At 36.1% G+C, this 26,655-nt stretch overlaps 1 protein-coding gene across 1 annotated transcript in view; it reads right to left on the reverse strand.

The window, feature by feature from the left end:
* Positions 1-951: 951 nt before the first annotated feature.
* AGPS (alkylglycerone phosphate synthase) overlaps positions 952-26,655 on the reverse strand; it is a gene marked incomplete at its 3' end in the record, with an annotated part of 134,566 nt that continues 108,862 nt past the window's right edge. Inside the window, exons 17-20 of the mRNA XM_080690333.1 lie at positions 24,850-24,939; positions 19,262-19,361; positions 16,282-16,339; positions 952-1,073 (exon numbers count right to left, since the gene is read on the reverse strand). Coding sequence (XP_080546459.1) covers positions 952-1,073; positions 16,282-16,339; positions 19,262-19,361; positions 24,850-24,939 — 370 coding nt within the window. The remainder of the gene's footprint in view (positions 1,074-16,281; positions 16,340-19,261; positions 19,362-24,849; positions 24,940-26,655) is intronic.

The following is a 26,655-nucleotide window of genomic DNA, read 5'->3' on the forward strand; positions in this document are numbered from 1 at the left end:
AGATTTCTATCATCTAAACTGTTGAGGCTTTTGAATTCAATAGCTGAGTGATGACTGTTTTCTTTAGCTAAACAATTTGTTCAAGTGGAGACATCACAGTCAGGAGTCTTCCTTCTGCTCCTGTGGCAGCTTCTTCCGCAGCTCAGCAACAAGCACAGACAGCAGAAACATTAGGACTCTAGATTGGATGGAGAAAGGCATTCATTTCACGGTAAACTGGACCTTCACATACAATGAGTGATAAGTTAGGCTTTCTTACAAAACATACTATGAATGATCTAGGGTGTAACATTGGGTTACCGCAGTGATACAAATATGGAGAACAAAAAAAAATGTGTCCCCTCACAGAATAATTTGTATATTGGAAATTTTAGGTTTTACAATTGTTTACTAATTTCAAAGGAAATTGTAGGCCAAACCCCTTACAGAACTGAAGGCATTCTAGTAACAGGTTACTTATATTCTTTCATGAATATTCCCCCTTAATAACCGACTCACAGTAAAATATGCTCTTAGAAAACAGACACATGTACCACTCCTCAGCGGAATCTTCCCCTAGATCTCTGCTTCCCGGAAATATTCTTTCAGAAAAAGGCTAGAAAACAATAAATGATAACAAAATGTGCCTTTGTTCCTCAGGAGGAAGCATCAATATATAACAGCTGGCAGCATCTTCCTCTAAAATAACTGGTAGACTTGTGCTGCCTGAGACTGGAATCAACAACCAGTTGGCTGTAAACTGATACACTTACAACAAGAGAAATTTAAGAATACCATCTGTCAATTCCAGAGATGTGGAAACAAAACAAATTACAGAATGAAAGCAAACTTATTTTAAAACAAAAAACAAATATAGTCAAAATATAGTCCATGACATACTTGATTACTGGTATAACCATATTGAAGGCTTAAAAAAAAAAGGTGAAAGTTTTCATAATGATACTAATAGACTTATAAAAGGTTTCTGTTTCCAAAGATGTTACTGGGATCCACATATTCCTTGACAGACTTCAGCATCCCAAAGCCGACATCAGAGATACTTTCCTTTAGCCACTGCTTCCGTAACTTGCCCACTGGAAAAACAAAATCAAAAATGCTTCAATATACACTATGATGCTAGGAACTAATCAATCTTGTGACCACGAGTGAACAAACACTGTGTGATAAATGCTTTTATTCAAAAATGAGAAATGTTTTGCTGTATTTGATTTATTGAGCCCACCAGACTATCGAGCTCATTAAGCCCAATGCATTCCCGGGGGAAGCTTGTGCTCCAGTGTCTCCTTTCTTTGTAAACTATGAAATGGAGATTGAAAGAAACTTGCACTGAGATTACAGCCCATTTACAAATAACAAGATGAGAAAAACATGCATTTCAAAAGAAATCACTCCCATCTTAACTACCAAAACATGCCAAAGCTTCAGAGAAAATGAACTGAAGAAAAACATTATATTGAGATGAATTTGTTAGCTATACTTAGCAAAAATGACAGTATATAAATATTCAAAATATCTTAAGGAACATAAAAACTTTTTAAAACTCTGAGCCTTTAATAGGTTTATGGGGGCAATCTAGCTATGCAGCTTTCTATTTACATTTTATTGTCACAGTGATGTAAAATAAATTTACATGTTCCCATATAATAATTATTTTCTTCCTACTGTTTTTCCAGATTTGCAGAATATTCTGGCTCTGAAAAAAATCAGATACCTAATCCATCATAAACTGTATAATATGCGCCTTTGTTTCTAAATATTACTAATCTAATTTGAGAATGAAATAAAATAATGATTAGCAGGATACATATTTTGAAAAGTAGACAATGAAAAACATAATCTTTCCAAAGTAGAACTTTTATAAGAAAGAATACATAAAAGAAGTCTCAACTGTCAACTTTAACATTGAAAAGCAAAGCAGTATGTATCTATGGCAAAATGGGAAAGTCTTTTAATTTACAGTTAGGATTATTTGCAGTTGGTACTTCTTAGACATATGCATTATTATAATAATTGAACTCAAATGGTCATTTTCCACAAATGTTCATTAATGATCCAAAGTCATCAACAGTGATTTAATTGGCCAACTGAAATGGGAAACCTTTTTTCATTAAAGTATTTGGCCTGTCACTCTCAAATGCACTCCCATTTATCAGGCTGCAGCAGTACATCACAGCATCTATGCCTTTGGGAAACCTTAAACACCACTTCAGCTCAACTCAAACTAGCTTTTGTGTCCAGTTCTCCAGGAAACGATCAAATTATCATCAAAATAATAAATAACATGACTTCTACTTGGCTTTTAGAAATAAAGTATTGCTGGTGTGAAGATGAGGGAAATGAGGTTCAGAAAAAAAAATACAGAATAATTTTTTTTTAAAGAAAGCTCTAAAATCTGAAGCTAGACGGTACAACTTCCTATTCACACAGTCTGCAATCACTATATGAGCATCCCATTAATAAGAATCTATAGGATCTTCAATTCTTATGTTGTGATTGTAAGCACTAAAAAAGCAGTTATTTCCAGATTTGCTCAATAAGATTTTAAAAATGCAACTACACTGAGTGGCAGTACTATACTAAGTAACTTTTTAACTGAGGGTGAGAGCAGTCAATGCCAGTCTCCACTGTTATCTGTAATATAGTTTCACTGAATGTGTCCTGTGGTTATAGATGTAATTGTCCTGAAAAGACTGCAAACAACTGCTCCAACAAGATGGAGCACATTAGAAGCTCAGCGGGATGCCCAACAGCTAGCTTGTCTGCCTGGCTTTACACCTCTAGTAATAATGCAATTCCACAAGGAACTGAACCATCATCTGAGAAGCCACCCAACAGCCACTGCATATTTAATGAAGTCGCTCACCAAGCGCTAGGAAACAGAAGGTGCTTGGAGTGCATCATTAGTTCTGTCAGAAGGATAATTTACACATCTATCTTGTCAAATTTTCTATGGTTTATACTTTTACAATAATCAATCTAACATACATTTGATTAGTGAACTAGAAAGTAAAAAAAAAAAAAAAAAAGACAGTACAGCTGAAATAGCTGTGGCCCCTCATACACATAACTGATGAGATTTAACCCCTTGATGGTGTAAGTCTGTGGATTCTTCGGCTACTGATAACAGAAATGGAGACGGTGGTTGAAAGTCATGGCTTATGCAGTTAAAGGGACTAAAAGTCTTTGGTTTTGCTAAACAAATTAAGTCAATTACATTGTACAAAAAGAAAACACTAAGCTAAAATACTCAATGTATCTTAATAACAGGGGGATTATTGGAAACAGTCTTACCATTCTGGAGAACTTTCTATGGCTACCTCAGAATGGTAAGATGTATCAATGAAAAACCATAACAAAACACCACACGCCTAATTCCACAGAAGGAAGACACTTCCAAATAGAAGACCTGTTCCAGAGCTAAACAACAATGCCCTCTATACAATCCTTAACTTGTCCTGCCAAGGCATTCAAAAAGCAGCTGATTATAGTGATGTGTACACATGTAACCCCATCTGTATATGCTTACTAATACTTGATCAAGCATTTGCACAGCTCATTTTAATTTATTTTTGCGGGTCTGGGGATGGAACCCAGGGGCATTTGGCCTCCAAGCTACATCCCCTGCCCTATTTTTTTATTTTTTATTTTAAAACAGGGTCTCTAAGTTGCAGAGGGCCTCAATACGTAGCTGAGGCTATCCGTGAACCGCGATCCTCTGGTCTCAGCCTCCTGAATGCTGGGATTACAAGCGTGCGCCACCACGCCCGGCTACAGCTCATTTTATGAAATGGAAGAAATAATTCTCTTTTATATAGCATGCTATATTATAGTATTGGAGGATGAATGAATGAAAATAGCAAAAATAGCTAATAAGAGGCAGCCTGAGACACACCTGGTATGTGACAGCCACTGCAAAGGCATATGCAGATTCAAACCACATGAATTTTGTTCTTATTTATAGACCTGGGTCATCTGGTATGCAGTATTCATAGCTACTTACCCAAGTGTACTCTATCAACTTCTGATCCTCTAGAAACCCTAAAGTTAATACTTTAACTACAAAATGACAAGTCTACTATCTTCAAAAATAAGATAGTGACCCTGTAATTCCACAATTCACTGTTATTCTAAAAAAAAAAAAAAAAAAAAAATGCCCCGAGTACGTAAGCCAAATATTCAAGTCTTAAATGTGTTTTATAAGATTAAAAAAAAAAAAAAAAAGATGGGCCAAATACTAGACATTATAGAAAAGTAATGGTGGTGGTGTCTTTTTCAGCTTAAATTCACAACAGACTTTACCTTTCTACAGATTAATTCCTAATAATGTAATGCAGACTGGACAAACAGGGAGTCTTTAAAGCACAGATACAAAGGGGCAAAGTGATACTGTATGTGAAAAATGCAGACATGATAGCCATCTTAGCAACCAAACATTATCTGGAACTACTCTTTGGTTAAAGGGACTGAAGACTTAGCAGAAACTACCAGATGATTCTATATATTAAAGGGATAAATCAGTTGGGAGTGATGGCACACACTTGTAATCCCAGTACTTTGGAGGCTGAGACAGGAGGATTGCAGGTTCAAGACCAGCCTCAGCAATTTGGCAAGACCCTGTTTCAAAATAATAATAATAAATAATAATAGTAAAAAGAACTGGGTGTTTAGCCTGGAAGTAAGTGGGTTCAATTTCCAGTACCAAGAAATAAAAAATGAATTAAAAGAATAGGGGGCATCTGTTGGTCATAGACGTCTGTTTTTAGCTAGATATATTTTAGCTTTTTAAGTTATGTTTGCTTATAATGTTAAAGACATTTGTAGATTTACAAATTATGAAATAGGCCATACGTTTAGAAGTTTACTGAAAGAAACTAAAATGCAGAAGTAGAATTCAGCCAAAGCCACATGCAGCTAACCACTATTATTACAACTACTGTTTGAGTGTGGGGTGGAGATCAGTGGCAGAGCAAGCGACTAACACGGATAATTCCCTGGATTTGATCCCTACCACTGAAAATCAAGCAAACAACAAGCAAGCAAGCAAACAAAAAAAGCCCTATATTTTGAAAGTTTAGTTTGAGCATCCCAGAAACCTATTTAGCACTAATCTATAAGTCTTATTTTTTAAAACCTAGATTTAATTGCTTATAGGAGTGATCTGAGCATGTACTTTATTTCTAGGTTTAATTAATCTGATCAAACTACTGGCCGGTTATGTAAGGACCCAGTCCTGCAGAGACAACCAATTTCTTGCCGGGGTTCTGGCACCCTGAAACTTGTTAGGTTCTAATGGGAATAGAGAAAAACATGGACAATTATGAGTTGAGTTACATAGTGCGTCTGTGAGGACATTTCTTCAGATGAGAGCATCCACATGAAAAGAGGATTAAGCTGTCCATTTGCCGGTGCTTATTATAAAGCAGTTCTGTTTGGTTGGTTTTGGTGGAGGTGTATGTTGAATGGCTGCTGATATATTTGTAACAGGGATGCTAACATCCATCCTCTGAGAGTACTGCATATGATTACTCAAGGTCCATAAAAGATGAACTTAATGTTCAGTGGTGCCAAAGGTTATATTTGATTTCAGTTATCTGTTTATTTTCAACTAATGAAATTTCAGATATCATGAAGACAGGTTCATAAACTACAAACTTTACTAACACAATTTAAACCCAATATTGTTATAAGATTTTCCTCTTATGGGGTCAATATTTGAAATGTCTGTTTTCTTAATACACAGACTTATACCCTTCGGTAGATCTTCATAGACTATGAAACCAAAAATATGGTTAAAGTATTACGTTGTAATAATAGATCACAAGACCTGAATCCAACCTCTTTTCAGAACCACAATCAAGCACTAATTCTACTATATGTTCACAGATGATGGTTAATACACTTAAAAATTAAATCTGAGTAGCAATCGATGCCCATACAACAGAAACCATTTGACCAAATCAAGTGAACAGGTCTAATAACATGAGATAGATAAGAGTAGGAAAGGACAGAAAGTATCCTATGCTCCTTGAAGATTCAGGCTATATCTTATTCCTAGTGGAATTCTGTTATATAAAACAGTAAGTACACACCAAGCAGAAAGAACTGCATAGATGTTAGTTAAAATAAAAAGTATTAAGCTGGGCGTGGTGGTGCATGCTTGTAGTCCCAGCATTTGGGAGGCTGAGACAGGAGGATTGTGATTCAAGGACAGCCTCAGCTATTTGGTGAGGATCTCTGCAACTCAGTGAGACCCTGTTTGGGGACTGGCTTTTACACCCTCAGCAGAATTCCTTGAAGAGTCAGCCAAGTTGTTATACACATCAGTAGTTCATTTCTTTTTTTTTTCTGAATGTAGTTCATGGTATGAAAGTAATTTTTTTCAGTTTTTCTTTTTTTTTTTTTAGCCATTTATCAGTTGAAGGACATTTGGACTGCTCCCAGTAGGGGGCTACTTTGAATAGAGCTGATGTTGCATCTCTTAATTTAACTGCAGATCTTCCTTGGTGAAATCTGCCAATATTCTAATTGAATTGTTTGAATTTTGCTCTTAAGTTTTGAGAGTACTTATTTATACCTTTGGTTTTATATGTGGTTCGTACCTATTTTCTGTCCCACTCTGTAACTTCTCTCTCTTCATCCTCTTATTGGAGACTTTTGCAGAGTAGAATTTCTTAATTTTGATAAAATCCAGTTTATCCATTTTTCCTTTTTGGATTATACTTTTGCTGTAGTTTACAAACTCCTTGACTAGCTCTAAATTCTAAGGATTTCCCCCTATATTTTTCCCCTAAAAGATTTATGTTTTATAAATATAAGTTTTCTATGGTTTATGTTTTGTATTTAAGTTCATTATTCATTCTGAATTAATGTTTGCATGTTGTGAGGTTTAGGTCAAGATTTTTTCTTTTTCTCGCCCTACAGATGTACAATTGCTTCAGCACTATTTCTTGAAAAGGTTATGCTTCCTCTACCAAATTGTATTTTTGTCAAAAGCAGCTAGATATATTTGTGTGCATCTTTTTCTGGGTTTCCTACTCCATCCCAGTGATCTATGTGTCTTTCCTTCAATGCCATGCAGTGTTGATTGCAACAGCTAGAACTCTTGAAATTAGGTAGACTGAGTGCTCTCATTTTTATCCCTACTACATAAATTTTAGAACCATTTTCCTATAACTACAAAAATTTCTTGCTAAACTTTGATAGAAAATGTATTAAATGGATAGATCAATTTGGAGAGAACTGACATTTTTACTATGTTGAGTTCTCCACCAACCTATGAACAGTGTCTCTTCATTTATTTGTATCTTACTTGGTTTCTTTCATCAACATTCTATAATTTTTAGAATATAGATTGTATATATGAAAGATTTACAAACATGTTTTATTAGACATATGCCTATTTCACTTTCTTGCACAACTGTAAATGGTTATTGTGCTTTAAATTTTTGTTTCTATATGTTTGCTATTAACATGTAAGATGCACTTAATTTTGTGTGATACTATATTCTGCAATCTTACTGTTTTGTATATTCCTTGGGATTTTCTACAATGGTAATCATGTAATGTACAATTAGAGACAGTTTTATTTCTTCCTTCCAATCTCTATGCCTTTTTATTTCACACTATAAGTTTTTAAAAAATGGTTTCAAAACTGATCTTTTTGCTCGGCTTCTTCTGAGTAGTCTTCGTTTGCTCTAAAAATTTATGATACTATTGGATCCTAGTAAGGCCACAAAAAGAGCTAAGAGCGGCTGCCCTGTTATTACAAAAGGAAATAATTCTGGTTAAATAAAGACACCAATATTTACTCTAGGAGTGGCTATACTTAATCAAGACTTTTTACTTTCTGACAAGGAGTTAGGTATAATTTTAGCAAATGAACAACTTAAAATTTGTCTTAAACTGAAATTAAATACTTGGCTGACATAAACTCTGCTGTTTAGACTGACCAGCTCGTCAGTTATAAAAACAAGCATTATAAAGATTAAGTTAAGCAGGCTTTATATTTCCTATAGCCTCCAGTTCCAGACTACATCTGTTTTCTTTGATACACAAAACCAGAGTTAAAATAGCTCCATTTATCACAGCATGATTGTAGGCAGACAAACCAGCCTGTCTGTTTCCAGATAGTGAAAGCAACTGTTATTAATCACAATTACAGGCCAAACCCTCTAAGAAAAATTGCATCAATATTCTCCCAACCCCCAGCTCTTCCTTTGGAACTCAAAAATGGTACTGAGGGTGTCATGACATCACCTGAAGGTCAGTAAATAAAGATACTATTCTGAGTTAACTTGAGCATTCAATTCAGAGTGTAAATCAAGGGAAATTTCTTGCATTAATAAAAGTAAAAGTAAGTGATGTCTCAAAGCGCTAGTATTGATTAAGTTTACTGGGGCAATTAAACACACCACTTAAAACTTATTTTGAAAAGGTTTCTTCTTTATGAAAACTATGCTGAACAGCAACTGACATTAGACACTTAGAAATCAATTATTAATTTTAAACAGAGGAGCTATTATGAAAATATACATTTTTCTACAAGCATGCTTCATAGGCAATACTGTGAAAGAAATTTATTTTTCTTTCATACTGATTTTAATAAACCTTTCTATAAAGTGTGGCCAACTGCAGGTTATGGATGAAAAGTAAGTCCATTGTTGAATCATATCCCTTGAATGCATGGGTCTTTTTCAAGTAAACTGTAATCCTTTCTCCAATGGTCATGTTTTATTTTAAAACAGAATCATAAAAAGTTGCTGAGGCTGGCCTTGAACCTGCAATCCTCCTGTCTCAGCCTGGCTTCAATCATGCCTGGCTTCAATGAGGCCTGATATCAAATGTTCAAAGTAAATAAGCAATGAGACTATTGCCATTTGAACATGAAAGATTTAGAGCTGTCTGAAAATTTGAGAAACTGCCCCAAGTTCCGTGAGCACTTAGGCACCCACATACTCACTCACTGAACATGCTCACGAGCATCCAAAAGACAGAACTACGTAGAACAGCCAGTCACTGTTCCAGGGCCTGGGGGATACAGTGACAAACAAGACAAAGTCAGTGACCTCACTGAGCTGAACTCAGATGGACAGCGCAGAAACTACACGAAACACAGGGAAGACTCCTCTAGGTGAGGTTTCCATGATCATGTCAAAAGATACAGAAAAAAAATTTGACAAAATCCAACACTCATTCATGTTTAAAACACTGCAGAAAATCAGAATAGAAGAAATGTCCTTCAACATCATTAAGGCAATAGACAATAAACCCAAGGCTAACATCATTCTGGATGGGATAAAACTGGAAATTCCCTTTAAAATCAGGAACAAGACAAGGATGCCCACTATCACCACTCCTTTTCAATATAGTCCTGGAGACTCTTGCCAGAACAATAAAAGATGAGCAAAATACCAAAGGAATTCAAATAGGAAAAGAAGAATTAAATGTATTTGCAGATGACATGATCCTGTATCTAGAAGACCCAAAAAAACTCAACCAAAAGACTACTAGAGTAAAGCACCAGGATATAAAATAAACCTTAAAAAAAATCAGTAGCTTTTCTATATGCCAATCCAGAAAACAATTCCATTCACAATAATTTCAAAACCAAGAAGGTAAAAAGACCTCTAAATGAAAATGTTAAAACATTCAAAAAACAAATTGAAGATCTTAGAAGATGGAAAGATCTCTCTTGTTCTTGGATAGGCAGAATACATATCATTAAAATGGCCATTCTACCAAAAGTGAGCAACAGAGTCAATGCAATTCCCATCAAAATACCAGTGGCATTCTTTAGAACTAAAAAAGCAGTCATAAATTTCATATGGAGAAGCCAGGCATGGTGGCGCATGCTTGTAATCCCAGGTAGAAACTTCCTCAACAGGACCCCCAAAGCTCAGAAAATTAAAACAAGAATGAATAAGCAGAATAGCATTAAACTAAAAAGTTCTCTGCATATCAAAGGGAATCAAAAGCCTTAAGAGGAAGCCTATAGAATGGGAGAAGATCTTTATCAGCTATCTCTCTGACAGAGAACTAATATTGAGAATATACAAAGAAATTACAAGACTACACTAAAAAACAAATAACCCAATCATGAAATGGGCAACTAAATTGAATAGACACTTCACAAAAGAGATACAAATCTATTGGCAATAGATACGTAAAAAAATGTTCAACATCCTTAGCAAACCAGGGAGATACAAATCAAAATTACACTGAAATCTGACTACCCCAATCAGAATGGCAATCATCAAGAAATGAAAAACCAGTAAATGTTGGTAAGAATATGGGGAAATAGAAACTCTTCTACACTGTTGGTGGAATAGCAAAATAGTTCAATGGCTATGGAGATCAGTGTGGAGATTCCTCAGAAAACTGGGAATGGACCCACCATATGATCTCGCTATATGACTCCTAGGTACACCTTTCCAAAGGGGCTGAAATCAGAAAACTATAGTAATATATGCATACCCATGTTTCTAGCAGCACAATTCACAATAGCCAGATTATGGAACCAACCTAGGTATCCATCAACAGATGAGTGAATTACAAAACTATGGGATATACACATAATGAAATTTTACTCAGCAATAAAGACCAATAAAATTATGTTATTTGCAATATAATGGCAAGACCTGAAGATCATTAAGTGAGATTAGCCAGTCACAGAAAGTGAAGGGTCATGTTTTTTCTAATATGTGCAAGCTATTGGGATACTAGAGGGACTCCAGATAATGGAGGAGAAACTCAGTGGAGCCAGGGAAGTGGTCTAAGGAGAAGCAAAGGAGGAAGACTGGGCTCATTAGTGGAAATACTACCATTGATTATGTATACATAGGTGAATATACCAATATCATGGGGAGGTGGGGGCACCAAGGGTGTGTGCATATATGTCACTGTCAACATGATTTACATTATCGCGTGAGACTATACTGCACCAATAAAAGCATATTTTTAAAAAGGTGAGATTTCTTTTGGAGACCTAAAAGATAAAAGAAAGTAAGCCATGCATGTATCTGGGGATAACGTAGACCTTGAAGGGGGAAAAGGTTTATGGTATATCTGAGGAATAAAAAGAAGGCCAATGGTGCTGGAGAGGAAAAGTAATCAGAAATGAGGACAGAGACATGGGCAGATATACCACTTACAGCCTTGAAGGCCCTGCTAAGGAATGTGGGTTTTATTCTGACTGTGAGGAGAAACCACAGTTTTCTTAAAAGATTACTCTGGACAGTAAGAGAAATGGGAATGGGGCAGCAGAGTGGAAGCAGATGGATCCGTCAGCAGGCGACTGCGGTAGCCCCAGTAGAAGACAGCAGATGTGAGCTAAGAGGTCTTTGTAGTACTGGCACTGAGATGGAGATGTCCTGAGAAAGTGAGTGAACACGGGGGGATGATGGGCTGGGCGCTGAGCTCCATAGCACTGTAACACTTGGTGGTTTAGAACAGGGGCAGCATCTTTATTATATCAGCATACCCAAAGTGTGTTTGTATTCAGGCTTATTATGGCTCCTTCTCTAAGTTTTAGAGAAAACCAGGTTGTTTGGAGTTTGTTTCCTTGTAGTCACTTTGTGTGTGTGTGTGTGTGGGGGGGGTGCTGGGCATGGAACCCAGGGGCTTTCTACCTCCGGGCTATACCCCCAGACTTAATTTATATTTTATTTGGAAACAGGGTCTCACTAAGTTGCTGAGAGGCTCACTCAGTAGCTGAGGCTGGCTTCGAACCTGCGCAATCCTCCTGTCTCAGCCTCCCAAGCGTGGGGATTACAAGTGTGCACCACCACACACAGCCTGTAGTCACATTTTGACCACATAGAAAATATAGAAGCATAAATATGGGAAACAGGATAGAAATGAGAATTATATTTAAATGTAGCAGAGCCTCTCAATAAGTTAATATGTAATTAAACCTTGCTATATTTAACCTCAAGCAAATAATTTCTAAAAATAAATTATTTCACCAGACGTTTTATTTGTCTATGACAAGGGCTCCAAATCTAGAACCTGAAAACACATACAAATTATATGTCGTTTGATTGTAACATGACCTGCATTTGTTTTATTACCTGATACTGCTTACATGAAAGATTCCTATAGTCAAGAAGTATAAACTTCCAGAAAGCAAAACTGACTTATGGATAAATACTGAGAAAAAAAATAAAAGTATCTATGATGAGGAAATTAAATTTTTATTTATTTCTGTTCATCTGTTTATCTAGAGTAGGTAATTAACTTGGATGATGTCAAAATTTAAAAATTTTATATTTTTAAAGAAAAATAATAATGCCTAATAGTGTGTCTTCTCATATATATTACTTAAATTATGTATCTCTTTTCAGAGGCTGTCAATCTCACTCCCTCCCACCCCCCCCCCCCCAGAACTGGGAATTGAATCCAGAGGCATTCTACCTCCAAGCTACATCCCCAGTCCTATGGTTGATAAAATTCTCACAACTTACTGAAGCTATCCTCAAACCTAGAATCCTCCTGTCTCAGTTTCCCAAATACTGGCCTTACAAGGGTAACTGAATGCCCTTCTACAAGGGTAGAATTTTTACTACCAATGCCCAGTAGTCTCATTCTTTTAAGATTTTTTTTTGCAGGTCTGGGGATGGAACCTAGGGGGATTTGACCCCTGAGCTACACCCTCTGCCCTAGTTTTTAATTCTTTATTTTGAAACAGGGTCTTACTAAGTTGCAGAGGGCCTCACTAAGTAGCTCCCGAATGCTGGGATTACAAGTGTGCACCACCACACCCAGCATTCTTTTAAGATTTTAATAATTTCAGATATCTTGGTCTTTTAAGTAAGAGAAAAACAATATTGAGGCAGGAGGAGTTCAAATACAAATTCTGGTACTAGCAATTACTGCTGATTTGGAGGCCTGTTACTACACACTCAGAGCTAGGGCGACCTAACTGAGGGGGATGGGAGGAGGTAGAGGGAAATTCCTTAATGTACATGACGTACATTCACAAACATATCATATAAGTCAGTCACTAAGCCAAACATGAGAAGGAGGGAGGGGGGAAGAAATAGGGTGGGCACTGGGGAAGGTCTGAATGAGTGATGTGTGCGTGTATGCCTCTACCTTCTTGTACCCCACTAAGATATATGACTACAATGCACCAATAAAAAAAATTTAAAAAGACAGGAATAAAATTGACCCTATAGCATTTTAAGCAGGAATAAGATTAAGTTATACAGAGCCCTCAACAAATGTTACAGCACAAGTGTTTTTTATTTTCTTATTCCTTTATTACTTCTTATCACTATTTCAGCACATATAGCATTTACATGTTTACTAAAGTCACCTTCTGAGTGCTTTTTGAAGAAAAGGGTAGACTTTTATCTTAAAGTAGTGACATCACAATCCCCAGTTGTGATCATCCTGTAATATTTACTCTACTGGACTATATACTTTATGCTATTATTTAAATTTGTGCACATTTTAGTTTTTCGGCAGCAAAAACTTTACAATACATTACTTTACGTATATTTATGTACGTTCTACAACAGCCGTGCAAAAAGCTCTCTGTATCTGGGGAATCTCTAAATAAATTATGCCAGAATTTCTACTATATTAAACTTCCAGCACCTCACATACAGCTACTTCGAGAGAGTAGTATAAAGTATAGATTAGTATAGATTCTAAAGAGGTAGAAAGCCACTGGGCAAGAAAAACACTGCTGGCCTGGCTCTCCTCCACAGTGCTTCAGGTCATATCCAAGTTCTACAAAATTTCTGACACTGAAGCTTGAGTAAACTCAGAACACTGTCCCATGGTTAAAGAAAGAGTTCAAATAATACCCAATCATCTAAATATGATCACCTCTGTATCCTTATACACATGAGTCAGCCATTCTTGCTTCTTACAGAGTTCTTTTACATTTACTATCACAGAATCTACATTTATTTATTTATTTACTTACTTTTATTTCCCAGGGACATTCTACCTCTGAGCTACAAGCCCAGCTCTATTTTTTATTCTTCATTTTGAAACAGGGTCTCACTAAGCTGCAGAGAGACTCAGTAGGTAGCTGAGGCTGTCCGCAAACCAGTGATCCTCCTGTCTCAATCTCCCAAATGCCTGGATTACAAGCATGTGCCACCATGCCCGGCTTAGATTTCTCCTTTTAAAGGAGAAGGTGCATTGCTGGCTGCAGACATGTACCAAAAGGCAAAATTCTCGATTACTGAAAGGACATTTTATTTTTTCTTCAATCAGGTAATTATGTCTAAATTATTTTGCCTCCTCCCTCTATGTAATCAGTTTAGAATGAAGGATACATGAATACATCATTATAGTCTCTAATACAGTGTCATCTTGAAATAGAATATAAATTATTTTAAATAATTTATAATGGTCTTGTGATAATTTTAAAGAAAACATTTTTTATAAAATGCTTTCTTAAATTTCTGAAATTAGGTTTAGATTTTTAGCATAATCAGAAACTTTTAGTTCTACTTGGAAGATTTTTAACATCCATTTTCCTTCTCTCTTTACTTCTGCCATGCTAACATTCATTGGAACTTCCATCAAGAGAAAAAATAGTGAGAGAAAAAGGAGGGAAATGGCAAATTCATTCACTTTAGTGCATATCAGATAACTAACTTGTAAGTTTATTTGTGGGAGTTAAGAAATCCTAAAAGTAAGGTGAGAGCAAAAGATTAAAATGTACAGTGGGGTTGGAAATTGTTTTTCTATTTCATTCATCTACATTAGCACTCTTCTTGGGGCCTGGCTGCCAAGAATGTTATCTGGACACAGGCCCTCTTAGTCCTCTCCTCTTTTTTAATCAAAAATCATTTATTCTACACGCCTATACAGAAGCTGACTAGGCCCAGCAGTTCTAGGTGCTGGCATATAGCATCTTTTCCTCTTTGTTTTCCTTCCTTCCTTCCTTCCTTCCTTCCTTCCTTCCTTCCTTCCTTCCTTCCTTCCTTCCTTCCTTCACTGAACCCAGAGGCATTCTACCTCTGACCCTGGGCCTCCTCCCCCTTTTTCAAACAGGGTCTTACTAAGTTGCTCAGGCTGGTCTTGAACCTATGATCCTCCTGTCTCAGTTTTCCAAGTACTGGGATTATAAGTGTGAGCCACTACATTTGGCTTGAGAAGGGTAATTTTTAAAAGCATAAATATGTAGCATACTAGATAGTAAGTTCTATGAATAAAAATAAAATAGGAAAAGAGGGATCTGAGGCATCCATGGCAGGCACAGAAGCTCAATTTTTAAACTGGGTAGTCATTTGTCTTCATGTTCTTGCTAAAAATTAATTTTTAGAAATTTAAATTGATACATTTTTATTTTTCTATTAAATCACATGAAGGAATATATATATATACACACACACACACACACACACACACACACACACACACACACACACAAAGTTTTCTTTAGGAAAACTGGCAGATCTCAAAAATTATAATTTTAATAACAGATTGGCAGTATTTTAGAGACTAACCTGATACTACTCTCCTAAACTTACAAAGGTAGATATTAAAATCATTTTTATTGGTGATGTGATGAATTTTCTGACAAACTTGGTACTTAAAAAAATGATTACCAATGCTGGGCGTGGTGGCGCACGCTTGTAATCCCCGCGCTTGGGAGGCAGAGACAGGAGGATCGCGCAGGTTCGAAGCTAGCCGCGCGCGCTGGCTTAGGAGACCCTGTTTCCAAATAAAAATGTAAAAATAGGTCTGGGAGTGTAGCCCGGAGATAGAAGGGCTTCCAGGAACCCCAGTACCACCAAAAAAAAAAAAAAAAAAAAAAAACACAAAAAATGATTACCAATAACAAAACAGCATTAAAATCCTGAAAAAAATCTTTTATTCATTTCCTGTCCTGATTAATTTATTGTGTTTTGGGTGGGCAAATAACTTTTCAATATATACACAATTGATAACCAGTTATATTCCAATAATGGCTGAAACCCATTTATGAAGGCCCCCCCTCTTCATTTAAAAACTTTTGCTATAATGGTCTAGTATCTCCCAGGCAAGCTGGACTATTCTCTGGTAACATGAGGCCCCTGAGAACTCAGAATGCTGGTTAGGCTCCATTCCTAGGCACGCCTGTCAAACCAAGCTTCTGTTGGTTACAACCACAATCTAATTACCTACTTTAGTCACAGCTATTTTAAGACCAAGAAGTGTTTTAAGAAATCTCAAGTGCTCTCAAATTACTCATATCAGCGATTCTCCCTACATTTTACTGAACCACATATTTTTTAAAGTAGAAAGACTAGAAATTCTATGCCCCAAAAAGAATACCTCCATGGTGGTGTGACAGGCTCCCTCCATTTGCAAGGATTTCTTCTCTAGCAGCTGCCTGCATTTGGAAACAACACAAATCACTGCACTTAGATTTCACTTTTGGGAGTTAAAGAGTAAGATCCAACTCCCAAAGGAGATACATACTTCTTGAGTTAAATAATAAATTGGAAACCTAATTTTCTTCCCCCTTAGTTTAACTGTGTTTAAAAAGCCAATGAAATATAGCTTAGCTTTATAAGTTTTCTTCTAATGAACAGTTACAAAATCTACAAAGACTACTTTGAGATTCTAAACGGAGAAAAAAGCAAAATTTCAATTCATCAGCATTAAATTATTTGTTGGTAATAATAATAAAAATAAGTAAAAAGATATGAATGTAGGGTCAGGTTCTATCTTCAGTAAATATATCACGTAACAGGCATGAGTGACTAACAACATTAACTACTTCCCTTACATCCAGAAAAGTCCCAAGCAATTTGATACAGTAGCTCATTTATATTCACCACAGCCTTATGCAATAATTAAAGTCACTTCCATTTTATAACAAAAATTTAATATATATAAACAATGTAATTTTATTCAGCAAGATAAAACAACAAAATCATGCCATTTGCAGGAAAATGGAGAGAACTAGAGAATATTATACTAAGTGAGATCAGTCGGTCTCAGTAAGTCAAGGGTCAAATGTTTTCTCTCATATGTGGAAACTAGAGAGAAAATAGGAAACAACAGGGACTTAGGCATGGAAATGGGGAGGAGAAAGGGAAGAAGTAATGAAAGAAGCAGTTAAAATTATGCTGTGCCCTAGTATGCAGGTACCACCACCAATCTAGCTGTTAAGTATGGGGAGGATGAATAATGAGGTTCAGCCTGAAGAAAGTCATACCAAGACATGTGCACAGGTCTGTGTGAATTGGAACCTCACTAAGATGGACAATTACAATGTAACGATAAAAGCATTTTTAAAAATTACTCCCATTTCACAGATAAAGAAAATGAGGCTTGAATGTGTAAATTACTTGCCTAATATCATACACTGGGTATTGAAGCAAAAATTATCTACAGATTTTTGGTTATCATGAATTTATGGTTATCAGAGATCAACCATAAAAATCTTTATAAGCTATACCCCTGGCCCTATTATATAGTGGATTTTTTTTAAAACAGGTTCTCAAGCTGGGGGTGGTGGCACACACTTGTAATCCCAGTACTTGGGAGGCTGAGGCAGGAGGATCATAGGTTTTTGACCAACCTCAGCTACTTAGTGAGTCCCTTCTCAACTTAGTGAGACCCTGTTAAAAAAAAAAAAAAAAAAAAAAGAATAAAACATTGGACTGGGGGTGTGTAGTTCAGAGGTAAAATGCTCCTGGGTTCCATCCCCATTACCAAAATAAGTAAATAAAATAAAAATAAAAAAAGGGATGGGGGTGTAGCTTAGAAGTAGCAAGACTCTGGGCTCAATCCTCTGTACTCAAAAAACAAACAAAAAAATTAACTGAGCACAGGGTGAAAAGGGTAATAGAAACTGGAATTACTTTCAATTCTTCATCGTTCATGAATATGTAATGGCCATGAGGTGAAATATCTACAATGCCTTGAACTTCTCAGTTTCTCAGGTTCATATATACCATCAAAAGGGTAGAAAAGGCCCAGATGGGACAAATGGACCACATCTTATTGCAAAGTAATCTAAAAGAATCCTCATTACTTAAGATTTAGGATTTTCCAAAAGAACCATAAATATACTAGCCCTTATTCTAAGAAATTATTATTATTATTATTATTATTATTATTATTATTATTATTATTTTTTGTGGCACTGGGGTTCCTGGAAGCCTGTCTACCTCCGGGCTACATTCCCAGACCTATTTGATAGGTTTTTATTTGGAAACAGGGTCTCTTAAGCCAGTGCGGCTGGCTTCGAACCTGTGCGATCCTCCTGTCTCTGCCTCATAAGCTTGGGGATTACAAGCGTGCGCCACCACGCCTGGCAGAACTTATTAAATTTGAAAAGTTACTTCAAATGACACAGTAACTCTTTATGAGTGACACCTCTGGCCCTATTAGATCATTAGATCAGTAGCACTCAGCAAGTGACAACTGGGACTGGAAAAGAGGAAATAGTTTCTTCCTATGGTACTGCAGAGAATAGGCCTTTGAAAGCCAGAGCACTACCAAGTGCTGACCAGCTGGCTAAGGAATATATCTCAAACTTTTAAGGGTATTTGCTACTTTGATTAGCGACATAGAGTGAGAGTGAGACAGAGAGTGAGAGAGAAAACTCATCAAGTTTTACAATTTAAAAATGTTCAGTTTTGCTATTTTAATTATACTTCAAAAAACGGAAGATGAAGAGAAGAAGGAAGAGGAAGCAGAGGAGGAGGAAGAGGAGTAAACAGCCAAATTTGGGTCTAAAAGCGTGCCATGCTACTGAACTTATCATAGGGCAGGCACTTGCAGCTAAAACTCTAGAACACCCAATTGTCCAAGGAACCTCTTTCCTATAGGGTCCTCCAGTCTCATCTGCTTCTTCTTCCACATATACTCACAATGAGAAATACTGGCCACCAACAAAAGGCTTCATAAGAATTAGCAGCTTATGGCCACTTGAGAAACTATAGCAAATGAATGCCAATCACCTGCATGTGGCTTTAGCATATAAAAAATTTACATAGAATGATGTTACAACAGCACAGACCAAGGCTGCCAAAGTTATATCAAGGATTCCTACTATTATATAATTTAGCCAGCTACTATGCACTATAAATAATGATCAAAGAATCACAGGCTATAGGTGTACACAACATTAGTTTTGTACTCACAATTGATATACAACTAATATGCTTTTCATTTCTATGAGCTAGCAGCCAGGCAAACCACATGCAATTAAACAGTTGAACTAAAATTCATAAACTGATAGAATTTAATTAAATTAATAAAAGAACATGAAAGTTATATTGCACATATGCAAAATTACCTCAGTTTGTTCAAACACGGTCAGTGGGTCACTAATTCCCCGGTAGTTAAAGGCAAAGTAGAAGTAGATACATGCACCTGCATCGTAAGTCTGTGTCACCCTAAAAAAAAAAAAAAAGACAAAATCCACATGAGGGCTTTAGTTACATGAAAACAGTTTTACCAACTAGAAGCTTAAAGGTAAGATCACCTGAATTGTTAACTTAACCTATAATATCATTCTCTTTCTAGCCTTCTACTTCATGCAAGGAATACAGAATGGCTTTTTTTAAGAGTTGTTGCTAAAACAGGTGAACTGAGAATGCAGTAGGAAACAAAAGGATTTTACTTCCATTTAAGTGCAATTTAGTCAATTCTGTAAGTTCACATCTTTCCCTTGTCTGTTTGGACTATGTTAAAAATAACAAAACTTTTTTTTTTTTTTTTTTTTTTGGTGGTACTGGAGCCCAGGAGCATTTTACCTTTGAGCTACACTCCCAGCCCTATTTTATTTATTTTTTTGGAATAGGGTCTTGCTAAGTTGCTGAAGGCCTCACTAATTGCTGAGGCTGGCCTCAAGACTTCAATCCTCCTGTCTCAGCCTACTGGGATTACAGACATGTATTACCAAGTTCAGCTAGAACAAAAATTTTTACACATTACATCAACATTTTATGATAAAATGCCATTTTCAGTAATCTGGAATGAAGATGTTTTGTTCTCTAGAAGTAATGTTAGATATAAGTAGCATATTTGAAAATACATTTAGAATATAGTCTTGTAAATTCCTATATAAGGTGTTTTAAAGTGCACAATCACAGTAACACTTAACAAAAAGATCCCTACTAAAAGTGTACCTAAACTGGGCGTGGTGGCACACGCTTGTAATCCTAGCACTTGGGAGGCCAAGACAGGAGGAGACCAGGTTTGCAGCCAGCCACAGCAACTTAGTGAGACCCTGTTTCAAAATAATGAATAAAAAATATATAGGGCTGGGTTGTAGCTCAGAGGTAGAATGCTCAGGGATTCAATACTAAGTACTTAAAAAAAAGTATGCCTGTATTGACAATAAAAGTAACACTATAACAGACTAAATGAAACTTGGTGATCACTTATGAGTCCCCCCAACTTCCTCAAAGTTAACAGAAACAAGTATAAGAACTTAAAGCTAGGAAATGAGAGCTGTATTCAAATACCAAAGGGAATCAGATGTGGGGAAATAGAGCATTTAGAGCATTTTCACTAAGTTTACATGAACCTATCAAGTTCTGAGTTTTCAATTCTGTGAATATTTCAACAAAATTGATACAAATGCATTAAAATAGGTTGGAAACCACAATCTAGAGCTTATATATTCTATATGTAAATTTTCATATATACCTGAATATATAGAGAGATATATATACACACACTAAAATATTCTAATTATTTACCTATTACACCTTTCTCAAAAAACAGAATTCTAAAAATAAAACATTTATTTCAAAGTAACCGCAAGTAGTATACTTGTGTAAGATTTTTATAGGTGTCCTATATGTTAGACAAAGGGACACAATGAGTTAATAACAGTCTTTGAAAAAATAAATAATTGTGTTATGTGCAGTCAAGTTACTTGAAAGTAATTGTCTATAACCCCACGTGTTATTTTTTGCTTTTGTTTTTTTGTTGTTGTTGCTGTTGTTTCGTTTTTGTACTGGGAATTGAACGCGGGGGCATTCTATGCCCAGGTTATACCACTGACTCTTTTTCTTATTTTGTAAAAGGGCCTCACTAAGTTGCTTAAGGTCTTGCTAAGTTGCTGAGGCTGGCCTCAAACCTGTAATCCTCTTGTCTCAGCCTCCCAAGTATTACAGGAGTGTGTCACCATGCCTGTGGGATAACAGGAGTGTGTCACCATGCCTGGTCTACATGTGTTCATGTGGTACATATATATATAAGTGATACCAAGAATGTTAGATTAAATCATATAGATGTATATATATAGGGGCTTTCAAAATGCAATTAGGAAAGCACTTAAAAGGAAGTTCAGATAATCATAGTCAAATCTTCAAACGCAATCTGTGGAAGTTCTCACAAAGAATTTAACAGAAGGAACAAATACAGAGGAAATACTCTTTTTTTCACTACACAATACAAACAGAATCTAATCTAAAATTTTAATGGCCTTTTAAGGCCAAATGTTAGGTGCCTCAGAACAGAAGAAATGAACTGTTTAACAATGTCACTGTCAATTTGCCAGCTGCTTTTTTTCTTCTAGTGTTAATTCATGCTCATAAAAAAGATCCCTTGAACATTTACATTTTAAGTTCCAGATTTACAAAGTTTAAGAAAAATTGGAGAACTATTTTAACTTTGAGCCCACTATCATCAGGAATAACAAATTCAAATAAAATTTAAAAGACAAAGGAGGTTATAGCAATTAGTAAAAGATAAAATATTTATTAGAAAGTCATTAATATCAACACACAGAATATAAAATTATATATTAACAAAACTGCCACATCACATTAAAAGAACAACTCGCATCGCAGTAAGAATCCATGTCTTAATAACATACATAATTAGGCATGGTAGGACATGCTTGTAGTCCCAGTACTTAGGGAGGCTGAGACAGGAGGATCACAGATTCGTGACCAGCCTCAGCAACTTAGTGAGGCCCTCTGCAACTCAGTAGAGACCCTGTTTCAAAATAAAAAAATAAGCCAGACATGGTGGCGCAGGTTTGTAATCCCAGCATTCAGGAGGCTGAGACCAGAGGATCATGGTGGTTCACAGACAGTCTCAGCTACTTAGTGAGGCCTTCTGCAACTTAGTGATACCCTGTTTCAAAATAAAAGAATAAAAAATAGAGCAGGGGGTGTAGCTCAGAGGTCGAATGCCCTGGGCTCCATCCCCTGACCCACAAAAATAAATAAATAAATAAATAAATAAATAAATAAATAAATAAATAAATAAGGTCGGGCGTGGTGGCGCACACTTGTAATTCCCACACTTGGGAGGCGGAGACAGGAGGATCGCGCTGGTTCTAAGACAGCCTTGCTGGCTTAAGCGACCCTGTTTCCAAATAAAAAACTATAAAATAGGTCTGAGAGTGTAGCCCAGAGGTAGAAGGGTTTCTAGGAACCACAGTACCACCATACATACATACATACATACATACATACATACATACATACATAAAAATAGGGCTAGGTATATAGCTCAGAGGTTGAGTGCCCCAGGTTCCATCCTTAGTAACACACACACACCCTCAGAGCTTAAATTTTGTTTTTGTTATGCTTTCTTGTTTTATTCTTACAACAGTCATCAAGTGATGACTGTCACTATTGATAAAATTAGACCTTCAAGAGATTAAATAATGGCAGAACAGTGCCTTCACTCTTCAGACACGTGCAATCTGATAATACAAAATTTTAAAAGTAGGTAGGAGCCAGCATGGTAGCACACACTTTTAATCCCAGTATTTGGGAAGCTGAGGCAGGAGGACCACGGGTTTTTAGACCAGCCTTAGAAATTTAGCAAGACTCTCAGCAACCTAGTGAGACCCTGTTTCAAAACAAAAAATAAAAAGGGCAGGGAATGTAGTTTGGAGGTAGAATGCTTCTGGGTTCAATCCCAGTATCCACCCTGTGACATCCCCCCTCCTCCTGCCACATACACTAGGCAGGAAGTTATCAAAGTGGCATAGACCCAGGTCTGTCCTGGGCTGAGATTAAGTAATTCAAGTTAATCAGAAGAATAGGCATCATAAGTAGAAATATATATATTCTTTGACTTCTAATGGGGTTATGTCCCACTGAGTTTATTGTACGATAAAAATATTGTAAGTGGACAAATGCGTCAAATACATGTAACCAAGCCGGGCGTGGTGGGTGGCCCACGCTTGTAATCCCCACACTTGGGAGGTGGAGACAGGAGGATCGCGCAGGTTCAAAGCCAGCCTCACTGGCTTAAGAGACCCAGTTTCCAAATAAAAATATAAAAATGGGTCTGGGAGTGTAGCCCGGAGGTAGAAGGGTTTCCACGAACCCCAGTACCACCAAATCAACACCATCATCATCTAACCTACTGAACATCCGATCTTTGCCTGGTCTACCTTAAATGTGTTCAAAACACATTAGCCTACAGCTGGGCAAAATCATCCAACACAGATCCTATTTTATAATAAAATACTGAATAAATTATGTAACTTACTGAATGCTGACAGTTAAAAAAAAAGAATGGTTCGTGGCTATGTTATTGTACTACTCTAAAGTTGAGAAATCTTAAGTCTTGGGTAACACTATATATAGAAAATGCTACTGTGCTGAATACACTTGTTTTAGAAATCCAGCATCAGGTGTACTTAATAATAAAGATCTATTATTTCCAATATTACTTCTTGTTCATTTTTATAAGTAGTTTGTGTCTATAATATTAGAGATGTGTTCTTGAACACACACACACACACACACACACACACACACACACACACACGATGAACAAAGCTAAAGAGTTATATCATTTGGAATGCTAGATTACTACTGTTATTGTTTATTTTAAGGTTTCCCTGCTCATGGTCTGTTCTAATCTTCATTACAATTAATTATGTAACTTCCTAAAGAAGTCAAATGTTTGACAATCTTGATTATATTTGACCTACTAATGTTTATACACAAAGTTAATATCAGAAAACTGGATATAAGGTGTCCCTTCTCAAGAAAACCTCCTTTTTGGCTGCTACTATTTAACAAAGAAAATAAGATCATCAGTTAACCACACATTGGTCAAAGGTACTTTAAATTTAAATTATTTTAAAATTAAATAAAATTTAAAATTCAGTATCATAGTTATGCTAGAAAAATTCCAATCTCCCAAAAGCCATGTGTGGCTTGTGGCTACCATACTGGACAGTGCATATATGGAATACTTCCATCATCAGAGAAAGCTCTATTGGAAAGCAACAAGTTAATCATCACTTGAGTTATCTGTGCCTCTTATTTCTTTATTCTATTTCCATTCTCTTAGCAACTAAAATGGTTAAAGTGTTTTTTCTCTGATGAAAAAGGAGCTACAGTGACCACTTTCATAACTATAGTTTCTTGAGAATATAAGTAATTTATACTTTCAGTGGATGAAGGAGTCCTTCTTTTTTCTTTTTTCCCAGGAGCACAGATACTTTTGGCTCTTTGCCCTGCTGTGCAGAAGGCTCACTCCTGGAAGGCTGTCCCACTCCTTAAAGGCTCAGCAACTGTGTAACATCCTATTGACACAAATCTAACAAGGTGCTAAGTTAAGTTCAGAGAAGCTCACCAAGTGGAAAAAACTAAAGGTTTACCTCAGCTGGCAAATTTTATTTCTCCATTGATTTAAAAAAATAGTTTTTCTGAAAGATATGGTGGCCCACACTTGTACCTGGGAGGGTGAGACAGGATTGCAGGTTCTAGACCAGATTCAACAACTTAGTGAAACCCTCAGCAATTTAACAAGACACTTGTTTCAAAATAAAAAATAAAACAGGTTGGGGGATGTACTTCAGTGGTAGAATGCCCCTGGGTTCAATTCCAAATACAAAAATAAAAGAGAAATGGTTCTCAAAATAAGGACTGTAGGAACAATAACAAAACTCACCTGCATGTAGAAAGAGGAGGAAACTGTACGCCTTTCTCTTTGCATTCCCTTCTTATTCTTTCTTTTACATTTCTACAAAGATCTACAACCCTAAAAAGATAATTGAATATATTAGGTTTTCAAATGAAAACTACACAAATTCTAATAAGTGCAGGTTTATCGGGCATCCTTCAAGTTTTTAACTAGTTTTCATAGTTCTTTGGAGAACAGACAAGATCCTTAATCATTCATGTAAGTCTTCCATTTATCACTTCAAAGAAAACAAAGTCCTTTCTTTTTTTTGCTTTAGGAAAAATGCAAGTCAGAAGAGCAGACTAGTTTTCCAAGTGGAGTTTCCTATACTGAGGAAAGCCCAATTTCAGAATAAATTTAAAGATTTTCAGAGGGTTTAAAAAAATCTAAAAATGTTCATGAAAAACTCAACTCTGTGTTATATGAATACCTATCTTAGAAGCTCTCTTACATTTTAATCTACTTAATAATAATATTACATAAATGGTTCAAAGGTTTGTTCTCAAGCTAAAATCGAATTTGGTAAAGATTTATTGGATACAAACTATGTGTAAAATGTGTAAAATGCTAATATGCTAAGCGAGGCTGCTTGAAATTAAAAGCCAATGAAAACGGACAGGGGATAGTTATAATCCTTAAAGGAAAAAAAGGGCTTGAAAATATTTAACAATATTTATCTGTTTTTAAATTTACCAGTTGTTTTATGTGAGATGTAATCTATTATTATAACTATACATTTTATTTCATCTGGAAAATAAGACTCTTAAAGTACACATAAACAATTTTATTCCTGCATAAGTATCCTGGCCACATACTGACAGATTCTGTTCTACACATTGGTTTGTTTAGCATTGTGAGAAATGAAAAGATACCACAGAAATTCAAAAGGCTGGCCTATTTATCAAATCTTCAAACTGACTGACAGCTTAGGAATCAATAAAAACAATAATATTTAAATGAACTAAGCATTATAAAATATATAAAATTTATATTTCCAGTAAGCATAAAAAATATATGACTAAAAGATAAAAACAGTTTTATTATCGTACTAGCATGTCAAATTTTTTCCTTTTATGAATACAATATGTGAAAGTTTTATAATTTTAAAAATCAATGCCCTTAAATTAAATTCTTCCTTAACTTATGAGAGCTGCAGGTAAATATGATTTACCAATGTTATGTATGCTTCATTCAGAAAATGGTAAGAATGCACATTTTTAAAGCATTAAGATTATTGATATTTGGTATGTCTTTTTTTTTTTTTTTTAACAGTACTGGGGATTGAACCCAGGGATATTCTACCTCTGAGCCACACCCCAGCCTATTTTTTATTCTTTATTTTGAAACAGGGTCTCGCTAAGTTGAGGAGGGTCTCACTAAGTAGATAAGGCTGGTCTTAAACCTGAGATCCTCCCATCTCAGCCTTCCAAGTACCGAAATTACAAGTGTGCGCCACCACGCCACGCCCAACATGGTATGCCTTTATTTTAAACTTCTAAGTCATAAAGTTCAACATCATTACCAATCAGAGATGCAGATCAAAACTACCCTGAGAGCCGGGTGGAGTGGCACAAGCTTGTAATCCCAGCATTTGGGAGGCTGAGACAGGAGGATTGCAGTACTTGATAGCCTCAGCTCCTTAGTGAGGCCCTTTGCAACTCAAAGAGACCGTGTTTCAAAATAAGAGAATAATACCCCTGGGTTCCATCCCCAGTAAAACACACACACACACACACACACACACACACACACACACACACCCCTGAGATTTCCCCTAACTCTAATTAGAATGGC

This window comes from Muscardinus avellanarius (genome assembly GCF_963383645.1).
Source record: "Muscardinus avellanarius genome assembly, chromosome: 2".
Classification (NCBI taxonomy): domain Eukaryota; kingdom Metazoa; phylum Chordata; class Mammalia; order Rodentia; family Gliridae; genus Muscardinus; species Muscardinus avellanarius.